The sequence below is a fragment of the Sminthopsis crassicaudata genome, chromosome 4, assembly GCF_048593235.1.
Source record: "Sminthopsis crassicaudata isolate SCR6 chromosome 4, ASM4859323v1, whole genome shotgun sequence".
Lineage (NCBI taxonomy): Eukaryota > Metazoa > Chordata > Mammalia > Dasyuromorphia > Dasyuridae > Sminthopsis > Sminthopsis crassicaudata.
In genome coordinates this window covers 306,558,746-306,573,888 of record NC_133620.1, presented here as the reverse complement: position 1 = coordinate 306,573,888, position 15,143 = coordinate 306,558,746, and the positions used below count along the sequence as shown (strand labels likewise).

Sequence of the window (15,143 nt, the reverse complement as noted above, 5' to 3'; positions counted from 1 at the left end):
AAAAATCAGTTAAGATAAGGAGGAGCCACAATAAGGATAACCCAAGATTTAGCAGAGTCCACATTAAAAGAACGAAGGGCCTGAAACATGATATTCCGAAAGACTAAGGAACTTGGTATGCTGCCAAGAATAACTTACCCAGCAAGAATGAGCATCATTTTCAAGGGAAGAAGATGGACATTTAACGAAATAAATGAATTCCATCTATTTTTTGATGAAAAAAACCATAACTACACAAAATGTTTGATCTTCAAATACAGAACTCAAGAGATTTCTAAAAAAGTAAAAAGAAATCTTGAGAACTATCCTTCTGCCATAAAAATATGTAAAGAACATATGTATAATTTGTCCTAGAAACTAGAGGTGGAAAGGAAATTATACCATAAAAAAGTGTAAAGTGGTGGTACTACATCTCATGAAGAGGCAAAGGTAACCTATTATATCTGAGAGAAAGAAAGGAGGGAGATGAACATAGTGTATATCAATAGACATATTCGATTTATGGTGAAACCTCTTCCACTTCATTGAAAAGTGAAAGGGAAGGAGTAAATTAAGGGGAAGGGAATACAGAAATTGTGAGGAAAAGGGGTAAAATAAGGGGAGGAACTTTAAGGTGGGGGAGGGATCCTAAAAAGGGAGGGCTGTGGAAAGTAAGTGGTGTTCACAAGTTTAATACTGGGTAGGGGGGTAAGAGGGAAGGAAAGGGGAAAAGCATAAGCAGGGGTTAATAGGATGGCAAGCAATATAGAATTAGTCCTTCTAACCATAAATGTGAATGGGGCTAACTGCCTCATAAAGAGAAAGCAGTTAGCAGACTGGATTAAAAGTCAGAATCCTACTATATGTTGTTTACAGGAAACACACCTGAAACAGGGTGATAGATTCAAACTAAAAGTAAAAGGGTGGAGCAGAATCTACTATGCTTCAGGCAAAGCCAAAAAAGAAGGGGTAGCCATACTCATCTCAGATCAAGCAAAAACAAATATTGATCTAATTAAAAGAGATAAGGAAGGGCATTATATCCTGCTAAGGGGTAGCATCAATAATGAAGCAGTATGAATATTAAACATATATGCACCAAGTGGTGAAGCATCTAAATTTTTAAAAGAGAAATTAAGAGAGCTGCAAGAAGAAATAGATAGCAAAACTATAATAGTGGGAGATCTCAACCTTGAACTCTCAGAATTAGATAAATCAAACCACAAAATAAATAAGAAAGAAGTCAAAGAGGTAAATAGAATACTAGAAAAGTTTGATATGATAGATATTTGGCGAAAGCTAAATGGAGACAGAAAGGAGTATACTTTCTTCTCAGCAGTTCATGGAACCTATACAAAAATTGATCATATACTAGGGCATAAAAACCTCAAAATCAAATGCAGTAAGGCAGAAATAGTAAATGCATCTTTTTCAGACCACAATGCAATCAAAATTACATTTAATAAAAAGCCAGGGGAAAATAGACCAAAAAATAATTGGAAACTAAATAATCTTATATTAAAGAATGATTGGGTAAAACAGCAAATCATAGACATAATTAATAACTTCACCCAAGAAAATAACAATAATGAGACATCATACCAAAATGTGGGGGTACAGCCAAAGCAGTAATAAGGGGAAGTTTTATATCTCTACAGTCCTACTTGCATAGAATAGAGAAAGAGAGGGCCAACGACTTGGGCTTACAACTAAAATCACTAGAAAAGGAACAAATTAAAACCCCCCAGACAAACACAAAACTTGAAATTCAAAAAATAAAAGGTGAGATTAATAAAATTGAAAGTAAAAAACCTATTGAATTAATAAAACTAAGAGTTGGTTCTATGTAAAAAGCAACCAAATAGACAAACCCTTAGTAAACCTGATTAAAAAAAGGAAAGAGAAAAAGCAAATTGTTAGTCTTGAAAATGAAAAGGGAGAACTCACCACTAATGAAGAGGAAATTAGAACAATAGTTAGGAGCTACTTTGCTCAACTTTATGCCAATAAATTCGATAACTTAAATGAAATGGTAGAATACCTTCAAAAATATAGCTTGCCCAGATTAACAGAGGAAGAAGTAAGTAGTCTAAATAGTCCCATTTCAGAAAAAGAAATAGAACAAGCTATTAACCAACTTCCTAAGAAAAAGTCCCCAGGACCAGATGGATTTACATGTGAATTCTACCAAACATTTAAAGAACAACTAACTCCAATGCTATATAAACTATTTGAAAAAATAGGGATTGAAGGAGTCCTACCAAATTCCTTTTATGACACAGACATGGTACTGATACCTAAATCAGGTAGATCGAAAACTGAGAAAGAAAACTATAGACCAGTTTCCTTAATGAATATTGATGCTAAAATCTTAAATAAGATTATTAGCAAAAAGACTTCAGAAAATCATCCCCAGGATAATACACTATGACCAAGTGGGATTTATACCAGGAATGCAGGGCTGGTTTAATATTAGGAAAACTATTAGTATAATTGACGATATTAATAATCAAATTAATAAAAACCATATGATCATCTCAATAGATGCAGAAAAAGCATTTGATAAAATCCAACATCCATTCCTACTAAAAATGCTTGAGTGTATAGGAATAAATGGACTATTCCTTAAAATAATAACGATCATATATTTAAAACCTTCAGTAAACATCATATGTAATGGCGATAAACCAGAACCTTTCCCTGTAAGATCAGGAGTGAAACAAGGTTGCCCATTATCACCATTACTATTCAATATAGTACTAGAAACTCTAGCCTCTGCAATAAGAGCCAAGAAAGAGATTCAAGGAATTAGAGTAGGAAATGAGGAAATCAAATTATCACTCTTTGCAGATGACATGATGGTATACTTAGAGAACCCCAAAGACTCTGCTAAAAAGCTATGAGAATAATTCAGAATTTTAGCAAAGTCGAAGGATACAAAGCATTTTTATACATTACCAACACAATCCAACAGCAAGAGATACAAAGAGAAATTCCATTCAAAATAATGGTCGATAGTATAAAATATTTGGGAATATATCTACCAAAGGAGAGTCAGGAATTATATGAGCAAAATTACAAAACACTTGCCACAAAAATAAAGTCACATTTAAATAATTGGAAAGACATTCAGTGCTCTTGCATAGGCCGAGCGAATATAATTAAGATTTCAATACTCCCTAAACTAATCTATTTATTTAGTGCTATACCAATCAGACTCCCAAGAAACTATTTTAATGACCTAGAAAAAATAACAACAGAATTCATATGGAACAACAAAAGGTCAAGAATTTCAAGGGAAGTAATGAAAAAAAAAAATAAATGAAGGTGATCTAGCTGTACCTGATCTAGAACTGTATTTTAAAAGCAGCAGTCACCAAAACCATTTGGTATTGGCTAAGAAATAGAGTAGTTGATCAATGGCATAGGTTAGGTTCACAGGGCAAGATAGTAAATAAAAATAGCAATCTAGTGTTTGATAAACCCAAAGATCCCAAATTTTGGGATAAGAATTCATTATTTGACAAAAACTGCTAGGAAAACTGGAAATTAGTATGGCAGAAACTAGGCATGGACCCACACTTAACACCACATACTAAGACAAGATCAAAATGGGTCCAAGATTTAGGCATAAAGAACAAAATCATAAATAAATTGGAGGAACATGGGATGATTTACCTCTCTGACTTGTGGAGGAGGAAGGAATTTGTGACCAAAGGAGAACTAGAGATCATTATTGATCACAAAATAGAAAATTTTGATTACATCAAATTAAAAAGCTTTTGTACAAACAAAACTAACGCAAACAAGTTTAGAAGGGAAGTAACAAATTGGGAAAACATTTTTACAGTTAAAGGTTCTGATAAAGGCCTCATCTCCAAAATATACAGAGAATTGACTTTAATTTATAAGAAATCAAGCCATTCTCCAATTGATAAATGGTCAAAGGATATGAACAGACAATTTTCAGATGATGAAATTAAAACTATTTCCACTCATATGAAATAGTGTTCCAAATCACTAATTGATCAGAGAAATGCAAATTAAGACAACTCTGAGATATCATTACACACCTGTCAGATTGGCTAACATGATAGGAACTAATAACAATGAATGTTGGAGGGTCTGTGGGAAAACTGGGACACTGATGCATTGTTGGTGGAGTTGTGAAAGAATCCAACCATTCTGGAGAGCAATCTGGAATTACGCCCAAAAAGTTATCAAAATGTGCATACCCTTTGACCCAGCAGTGCTACTACTGGGCTTATATCCCAAGGAAATACTAAAGAAGGGAAAGGGACCTGTATGTGCCAAAATGTTTGTGGCAGCCCTTTTCATAGTGGCTAGAAACTGGAAAATGAATTGATGGCCATCAATTGGAGAATGGTTGGGTAAATTATGGTATATGAATGGTATGGAATATTATTGTTCTGTAAGAAATGAGCAACTGGAGGAATAAAGAGAGGCTTGGAGAGACTTACATCAACTGATGCTGAGTGAAATGAGCAGAACTAGGGGATCATTATACACTTCAACAATGATAATGTATGAGGATGTATTCTGATGGAAGTGGATATCTTCAACATAGAGAAGAGCTAATCCAATCCCAATTGATCAATGATGGACAGAATCAGCTACACCCAGAAAAGGAACACAGGGAAATGAGTGTAAACTGAGAGCATTGTTTTTTTTTGTTTGTTTGTTTTGTTTTGTTTCTCTTCTCAGATTATTTTTACCTTGCAAATACAGTCCTTCCTTTGCAACAACAACAACAAAATTCTGTTCTGCACATATATATTGTACCTAGGATATACTATAAGATATTTAATATGTATGGGAATGCCTGCCATCTAGGGGTTGGGGTGGAGGGAAGGAGGGGAAAAAGTCGAAACAGAAGGGAGTACAAGGGATAATGTTGTAAAAAAAATTATCTATGCATATGTACTGTCAAAGAAAATGTTATAATTATAAAAATTAATAAAAAACTTTTAAAAATGATCTTAAAAGAGAGAAAAGAAAAATGGGGAAAGGAAAGATAAGATATGCAAAAGAGTAACAACTTCCTGAAATGTGAATTGGAAAAGGTAAAGAACTTCCAAAAAAGGAGGATTTGTGAATTGGAAAAGATAAAGAACTCCCAAGAAAGTAAGACTTGTGAATTGGAAAAAAAAAAAAAAAAAAAAAAAAACTCACTAAAAAAGAAAAAAAAATTAGTGAAATGAAAAAAAAAAATTCCATAGAGCAAAACAACTCATTTAAAAACTCAATTGGACATATGCAAAAAGAATTTTAAAAAGCTAATGAAGAAAATAACTTATTAAAAATCAGAACTGAACAAATAGAAATGAATGATTCATTGAGCCATCAAGAATCAGTGAAGTAAAATGAAAAATTAGAAAAAAATGTTAAATATCTACTTGGAAAAACAACAGATTTGGAAAATAGTTCTCTTAGACATAATCTGAGGATTATTGGACTTCCCGAAAATGATGATGAAAAAAGGAGCCTAGATAATATTTTAGAGGAAATCATCAAAGAGAACTGCCCAGATGTAATAGAATCAGAAGGTAAAGCTGGCATTGGAAGTATTCATCAAACACCTTCTGAAAAATACCCTAAAATAAAAACTCCACTGAATATTGTGGCCAAATTTCAGAACTATCAGCTTAAGGGGAAAAAAAATTACAAGAGGCCAGGATAAAACAATTCAAATACCGAGGTGCCACAATAAGGATTACTAAAGATCTGGCTGCCTCCACATTAAAGGTCAAAGAGCCTGGAATCTGATATTCTGAAAGGCAAAAGTACTTGGAATACAGCCAAGAATAAACTATCCAGCTACGCTGAGCATTTTCTGCCATGGAAGAAGATGGACATTTAATGAAATAGATGAATTCCATTTGGTGTTAAGGAAAAAAACAGATCTAATGGTTTGATTGCCAACCATAGGACTCAAGAGAAGCAGAAAAAGGTAAAAACTCTTGAGAACTGTATTTCTGTTGTGGATATACATAAAGACCACATGTATAATCTGATTTCACTGATATAACATAAAAAAGGGAAGTAGAAATGGAAAGGGGATAGTGTCAGAAAAAGGGAAAAGAGGATAAAAAGAGGGAAACTACATCCCATGAAGAGGCAAAAGAAACCTACAATATCTAAGGGAATTTAGGGGGAGGAACATTATGTGAATCTTACTCTCATCAAAGTAGGCTCAAAAAGAAAATAATTGACATATTTGGTTTACAGAGAATCTTCTCTCACATCATTAAAAAGTGGGAGAGGAAAAGGGAAAAGGAAAAGAGTAATAAGGGAAGGATACAAGAAAGGGTAAGGGATTTGAAGGGAGGAGGATGGGATCCTTAAGAGAGAGAGCTGTGTGACATGACTGGGGCCCATAAGTTTAATATTGAGAAAGGGGGTAAAGGGGACCAAGAAAAAAAAAAAAGCATAATCTGGCAGGAAATACAGATTTAGTCATTTAAACCACAAATGTGAATGGAATGAACTCTCCCATAAAGCAGAGGCGAATTGCAGACTGGATCAAAAGTCAGAATCCTACAATATATTATTTACAGGAAACACATTTAAAGCAGGGAGATGCATACAAAGTAAAGGTAAAAGGCTGGAGAAGAATCTATTATGCTTCAAGTGAAGTCAAAAAAGCAGGGGTAGCCATCCTTATTTCAGATCAAGCAAAAGCAAAAACTGATCTAATTAAAAGAGATAAGGAAGGAAGCTAAATTTTGCTAAAGGGTAAAGACAACGAAGCAATATCAATACATATATGCACTAAGTGGTATAGTATCTAACTTCCTAAAGGAGAAGTTGAGAGTGACAAGAAGAAATAGACAGCAAAACTATAATAGTGGGAGATCTCAACTTTGCAGTCTCAGAATTAAATAAATCAAACCACAAAACAATATTTGACAAAAATTGCTGGGAAAATTGAAAATTAGTATGGCAGAAACTAGGCATTGACTCACACTTAATACTGTACACTAAGATAAAATCAAAATGGGTTCATGACCTAGGCATAAAGAATGAGATTATAAATAAATTAGAAGAACATAGGATAATTTACCTCTCAGACCTGTGGAAGAGTGTTTGGATTCTTACAAGGTACTAAGTCACTGGAATGAATAGAGATAATAATTATCTAATTTAGCATGGTTCGGTATGATTGATTTGACCCTACAAGGAGATGTTATGGGCCAGAACTTGAAACAAGGTACTGAGTGGAGGAGACAATGGTTAAATCTAATTTAGCATTTATTTAATCCTTCAACAAATAATGGTATCCTCCTGATATGATTGGTGTATATTCAGTGTGGAACATATAAGGGAGAAGCTCTAAGGACCAAGACTACTTTGGAAGATTCACAGCTAGCATTGACTTCCAGGAGATTCACAAGCCCATAGAAACCCACAATCACACTCTCAGAGGCAGAGTCAAGAGTGATTCTCACTTTCACCTTTGTGCTGGCTGGAGACATTGGGAGGATGAGAGGCTGAAGGAAAAATCTTTGGCTATGGAGACATTTGAAGGGAGCCCTTGGAACCAAGGAGAGAGATAGGCGAATTTAGGGTTAGAGTTAGGGTTAGGGTTAAAGCTAATCACGCCCAGAAAAAGATTCAGGACTTTGAAGGAGAAAATAAAGGATCTGGACTTTAACTCCTGGCTGCATTTGGCATTATTGAACTGAACTGAAACTAAGGCTTCCTCCAGAAGCTCCCCCAAGAAACCTGCTCCCAGAAAATGATTACTATTTAGAGAGAAATACAGGGAATTTATGACCAAAGAAGAACTAGAGATCACTATTGATTACAAAATAGAAATTTTGATTTTATCAAATTGAAGTTTTTGTACAAACAAAACTTAATGCAGACAATATTAGAAGGGAAGCAATAAACTGGGAAAATATTTTTTATATTCAAAGGTTCTGAGAAAAGTCTCATTTCCAAAATATATAGAGAACTGACTCTAATTTATAAGAAATCAAGCCATTCTCCAATTTATAAATGGCCAGAGGATATGAACAGACAATCCTCAGACGAAGAAATTGAAACTATTTCCAGCCATATGAAAAGATGCTCCAAGTCATTATTAATCAGAGAAATGCGAATTAAGATGACTCTGAGATACCACTACACACCTGTCAGATTGGCTAGAATGACAGGGAAAGATAATGTGGAATGTTGGAGAGAATATGAGAAACCTGGGACACTAATACATTGTTGGTGGAATTGTGAATACATCCAGCCATTCTGGAGAGCAGTTTGGAACTATGCTCAAAAAGCTATCCAACTGTGCATACCCTTTGACCCAACAGTGTTACTACTGGGCTTATGTCCCAAAGAGATTTTAAAGAATTGAAAGGGAGCTATATGTGCAAGAATGCTTGTGGCAGCCCTCTTTGTAGTGGCCAGAAACTGGAAACTGAGTTGATGCCCATCAATTGGAGAATGGCTGAATAAATTGTGGTATATGAATATTATGGAATATTATTCTTTTATAAGAAATGAGCAGCAGGATGATTTCAGAAAGGCCTGGAGAGACTTACATAAACTGATGCTGAGTGAAATGAGCAGGACCAGAAGATACTATATGATGATCAATTCTGATGGACGTGGCCCTCTTCAACAATGAAATGAACCAAATCAGTTCCAATCAAGCAGTAATGAACTGAACCAGCTAAACCCAGCAAAAGAACTCTTGGAGATGACTATGAACCACTACATAGAATTCCCAATCCCTCCCAATTTTTCCCAATTTTTGTCCACCTGCATTTTGGATTTCCTTCACAAGCTAATTGTATACTCTTTCAAAGTCTGATTCTTTTTGTACAGCAAAATAAATGTTTGGACATGTATACATATATTGTATTTAACTTATAATTTAACATAGTTAACATGTATTGGTCAACCTGCCATCTAGGAGAAGGGTGGGGGGAAGGAGGGGAAAAGTTGGAACAAAAGGTTTTGCAATTGTCAATGCTGAAAAATTACCCATTCATATATCTTGTAAATAAAAAGCTATAACAAAATAAAATAAAATAAAATAAATTGTCAAGGAAAACTACCCTGATATCCTCAAACCAGAGAATTCTAAAAATTGAAAGAATCCACTGATCACTTCCTGAAAGAGATCCCATAATGAAAACTCCCAGACGTATTATAGCTAAATTCCAAAGCTTACAGGTCAAGGAAACTGTAATGCAAGCAGGCAGAAACTATTCAAGTACTGTGGAGCTACAATCAATATAACAAAAGTTTTAGCAATTTTTACAATAAAGGATTAGAGGATTTGGAATATTATGCTTTAGAGTACAAAGGAACTAGGATTACAACTAAGAATTACAATTAAGAATTCAAAACTTAAGTATAATCTTTTAAAACTTAAAGTCAACCGTTCAATGACTATAATATATAGTCATTCAATGAACATGAAAATGTTTTTCAAGCATTATTGATAAAAAGTCCATAGCCAAATAGAAAATTTGCCTTTGAAATACAAGCCTCAAGAGAAGCATAAAAAGGTAAATAAAATAGAAGTCATAAAGGATTATTACAATTAAGATAAGGTTAAACTGTTTACATTCATATGTCAGAAGATGATACTTGTAACATATACTTCCCATGATTAGGTCAGTTAAAAGGAAGATATACAGACAGAGGACACAAGTTGAATGTGAAGGGATAATTAAAAAAACAAAGGAGTATGAGAGGAATGTACTGGCAGAAAAGGAGAGGAAGAGGTAGAATGGTAAATTAAAAGAGGCAAAAAAAAGCTTTTACAGTGGAGGGAAGAGTGAATGAGTGAATCTTATTTTCATCAGAATTGGCTCAAAATAAAAATCTCTTTTATCTTACAGGAAAGTAGAAGTGAAAGGAGATAAGAAGGCAGGGGAACAGGGAGGGGATGCAGAATGATAGAAGGGAACAGGGAGGGGATGCAGAAGATTGGAGAAGGGGATAGTTAGAAGCAAAATACTTTTGAGGAGATACAGGATGAAAGGAGAAAGAAAATAAACAGAGGGGGAAATAGGATGGAGGGAATAGTAAAAGTAATGGGGAAAAAACAAGTCAAATTTATAAAAATAAAACCCATTTCCTAACTGATAAATGATCAAAATATATGAACTGTTTTCTAATGAAGTAATCAAATTACATAACCTTTAGTCATATGAAAAATTACTGACTTATTGGTTGGAGAACTAGAAATTAAAATAATTCTGACATACTACCACATATTTATTAGATTGGCTAATAGAAGAGAAAATAAAAATGACCAGTGGTGAAGGGCATGTGGGAAAAATGAGATATTAATGAATTGTTGGTAGAGTTGTGAACTGATTCAAACAATCTGTACAGCAATTTGGAACTATGCCCAAAGAGTTATAAAATTATGCATACCCTTTGACTTAGCAATACCACTACTATTATGTATCTCAAAAGAGATAAAACATGAAAAAGAATAGGACATATATGTGTACAAAAATATTTATAGCAGCTCTTGGCACAAAGTATTAGAAATTGATGGAATGTCTATAAATTGGGGCATAACTGAATAAATTGTGACATGTGATTATTCTGCAATAAGCTTGTGCTGGGGCAGCTAGTAGATGTAGTGGACACATCAGCCCTGAAGACAGGAGGACCTGAGTTCAAATGCGGCCTCAGCCACTTAACACTTCCTGGTTGTGTGACCCCAAGCAAGCCACTTAATCTCAATTGCCTCAGCAAAAAACCCCAAAAAACCCCCCAAAAAACAAACTTTTGTTCTATAAGAAATGATGAGCAGTATTCTCTCTGAAAAATCTGGAAAGACTTTCATGAATTCATGCAAAATGAAATATATTGTGTACAAAGTAACAACAATATTGGAAAATAATCTGACTTAGCTATTCTCAGTAATATAATGATCCAAGATAATTCTGAAGGGCTTATAGTGAAAAATTCTATGCAATTCCAGAGGAAAAAAAAACTAATGCTATTTGAATATGGATTGAAGCCTGCTATTTAAATTTCCTTTATTTTTCTTGGAAGATTGGTTTCTTTTTCTTTTCTTTTTTCTTTTCTTTTCTTTTTTTTTTTTTTTTTGGTCTATGTATTTTATAACATGATTATGGAGCTATTTGCATGACTACAGTTGTATAACTTATATTGAATTGTTTGCCTTATCAGTGGTGGAGGGGGAATGGTAAGAGAGAAAATTTGGAACTCCAGTTTTAAAAATGAATGTCAAAAATGTTTTTTTCATGTAATTAGGGAAAAAAATAAAATACAAAAATTTTTTTAAATATTTAAATGATCTTTTATCACCTTCATTTCCAAATATATTCCCTCACTTCCCTACCCAGAGAAGCTTCCTTATAATAAAGAATAAAAATGAAATGTTTAGTAAAATTAGCTAATAATCATCTAGTCTGACAATATGTGTAATGTTTAACACCCATAGGCATCTCTAAAAATGGAAGAGATAAGCATTTTTTTTCCTCCAAGACCAAACTTGGTTATTCTAATCCATTTTTGGCAAACTACATTTTCTTTCCTTTAAATGTAAAGATTCCTACCTCCTCTCTTTACTAGGCCAATGGTGAATGGGTAATCATTTGGCTTTTGCTCCATCCTCAGAGAGAGCTCTGCCTACTTTAAAAGGGCATGGGAGGCTGTAATTCTTGTAATATAAATAGTTATTCCACGAACCTCTCTTCTTGTTCAACCTCACCAAACCAAATTAGATTAATTTATCTTTCTATAGGTTTCCTTTTATACTCTAAACATTGTAACAAATAGACTTCACCTACATAGAATTATTTATGGAAATAGGGAAAACCACAGAATTTAATTTGGTCTACTCTTATACCCTGTAAAAATGGATCCTTTATACAGAGAAGAGGAAATGGTCTCAATTAGAACTGTGCATATGGAGCTCTATGATGAATGTGAGAAGGAAAAAGCCTTCATTATTTTGGCCCTCTAATCTCACCCAAGCCTTCCCTATGCTTCAGTGCCATTCCCCTCCCCCCCACAATCCCAGACAGGTACACATTACCTTAACCAGTGTAGCTGATGCTATATGCCAAACTTTCACCAGGCCTTGCTCACAGCCACTCACAATGTGGGTACTACTAATCTTTGCAGTCATGACAGGATCTTTATGTTTAAAAGTCTTCAGGCATTTCCCACTAACCATGTCCCACACTGAAAGAAGAAAAGAGGAAAAAGGGCCACTGAGTTAAGTCAAATACCAACTGATGCTACTCTATTGGGGGCATCCACTGAAATTCCCATACAATATTCTGCATAACCACAAGTAGACTTGGTCCCAGGAAACTTCCATAGTTTCCTAAGATTTGAAATTGAAAGAAATTTTAAGGCCTCTCTAGTCCAAATCCTTACAAATGGGGAAGTGTTTCTCTATATTTCACTTCATCCTAAATTTATGTACAAATTACCATTGAAGTGAGTTGGAGAAAGGACCTGAGTCTGAATACTGACTCTCCTTATTATCTGTGTGACTTCAAGCAAGTTATTTAATTTCTCTGGGTCTGTTTCTGAACCTTAAAAATTAGAGACTTGGATTAAATGATTAGAACTCTTCCATTTCTAATTATGATGCTATTAACAGGCTTCTTTAATTTGGTAACCTCAATTCTTTTTCTCCTTTTCCTACATTATTACTATATATGTGTATTTGACTATTTATATGTGTACATATTATATATGATACTATTTATATATATTATATATATATTACTATTTGTAAATAGATACACAAATAAATGACATGTGGCATGATATACAAATAGTACATATATGTGATTTTATATTATTTTTATTATAAATATATAACATATTACAAAACAATCAGTTACATATACTATATCTGTGTATTTATCACATCATATATGTTATACATTTGTATACCTAATACATATAAATGATAATTCTATATTATCTATATAAATGAATATTCTATAATAGGGAAGCTAGGAGGTGCAATAGATAGAGCCTCAGCCCTGGAGTCAGGAAGATGCATTTCCTTGGGTTCAAATCTAGCTTCAGACACTTGCCAGCTGTGTGGCCCTAGGTAATTCACTTAACTGTGTTTGCTTCAGTTTCCCCATCAGTAAAATGAGCTGGAGAAAGAGATGGCAAAATATTCCAGTATATTTTGGGGTTAACTAAGTGGCACAGTAGATAGAGTGTTAGGCCTGTAGTAAGGAAGAACTGTATTCAAATCCAGCTTCAGACATTTACTAGCTGTGTGACCCTGGGCAAGTCACTTAACTGCCTATTTTCTCATTTGTAAAATGAACTGGAGAAGCAAATGGCAAACTAGTCTACTATCTTTGACAAGAAAACCTCAAATGGGAGTCACAAAAAGTTGGACATGAATGAACAACAATAAATTATATATATATATATATATATATATATATATATATATATATATATATATATATATATATACACACACACATAATATATTGTGTGTATATAATATCTATAAATATAGATTTATTTAGATATAAACAATAAGTGTGAATAGAAGCAAAAATTTAAGCCTTGCCTCTGATATTTACTCACTCTTTAAGTTGCCAAACTGGATTGATATGGTGAGTTTCCTCACAGCAAGTTCCTTAAACCAATAAAGTTGTAGATGACAAATATATGTGTATGTATAATATATGCATATACCTATGTATACATATATTTATATATTCATATATGTAATATATGCATTACATATTTAATATATAATCTATTGGACTTCTGAGGACACAAAGAATTAGAGATAACATCTTATCTACATGGATTTTTAAACTTTTATTTGGGAGATATAAAATCCACATGAAATAACATAACAATATAGGTCAGTATATGCTAATTGTGAATGAGTGGAATATGTTATACTAAGTACTCCAGCAATGAAGAGGACAAAATTATTTTTGTGGGATGTGAAAGTCCTTCAAAGTTTTCATGAGGGACATTGGCCTGGAAATAAGACTTGAAGTGGTCCTTGAAGGATGAATAAGACATGGAAAAGTAGAGAAAAGAGTAGGAGAGTATTCCAGGTGATAGAAAAAAAATAGATAATGGTCTTCTGCTCTCTATGGCAGTGATATCACTCAAAAAAAATGGAACCTGTAGACTTTTAAAAAGCCATAAATAATATTATCCATATTCTATTCTATTTTTAGTTATTTTGTTAAACATTTCCCAATCACATTTTAATCTAGTTGGGTGGCACTGGTGAGCTTTATGGATTGCATGTAGGGTAACCTCTATATTTGAAACCTCCATTCCATGGTATATTTTGTGAATTTCCCGGTTTCAGCCCAAATCCTTAAAGAGAAGCCTTGAATTTTTTTCATTTAGAACCAATTTCATTTCTTGTTCTCTTTTCTCCACCTTTCTTATCCAGTTCTTCAAGCATGAAAAGCTTGTTTTTGAAATGTCCCTCCATGGAAATATTAAAGAACTAAATATTTGTTGTATCTAGGTACATGATATTATCAATCATATACAGTTGTAAAAAGTAGAATAAAATGTATTATCCAGGAAATATACAGTCACAAAAGGAAGCTGATATAGAATCATAACATGTATGATTTGAATACTGCGCTGGTACTCACAAAATTTTTAAATATTTAGATTCAAGTTTTCTTAGCTATTTTGTATCATGAACTCTTTTGGCAGTTTGACAAATGCTTTAAAGTCCTTATATTTAAATGCATAGGTTTACAAAGGAAACCAATTACCTTGAAATAAAGGTATAATATTTCCCCCATCCAAGTTGATGAATCCTTCAAAATCTGTCTATGGACCCCTTCATTTACTTCAGGTTAAGAATCTCTGATCTATAAGAATAATCTATAGTTATACTACAGTAGTTGTATTAACTACCTAGGTCCTCTCTGGAGTATTTATGAGAGAACACAGAATCACAGAGATAAGAATTCATTCATAGCTTAAACAAATGCTTACATGAATAAGATCATGAATGAGCTATTTCATAACCACACTTACAAATGCAGAGTTGCTATGAACCCAGGCCATATTTATAAATCTACTCCATAGATATGAGATTTTACAAAATCCATAGGTAAATATCTCCACAACTGTTAAGATTACAAGGTGATAACTCAGGTTGT

The 15,143-nt window shown here is 33.5% G+C and overlaps 1 protein-coding gene across 1 annotated transcript in view; it reads right to left on the bottom strand.

The window, feature by feature from the left end:
* The window catches only part of FBXW10B (F-box and WD repeat domain containing 10B), a 122,910-nt gene that overhangs the window by 46,125 nt on the left and 61,642 nt on the right, over positions 1–15,143 (bottom strand). Inside the window, exon 9 of the mRNA XM_074265038.1 lies at positions 12,038–12,186. Within this exon, the coding sequence (XP_074121139.1) occupies positions 12,038–12,186 (149 nt within the window). The remainder of the gene's footprint in view (positions 1–12,037; positions 12,187–15,143) is intronic.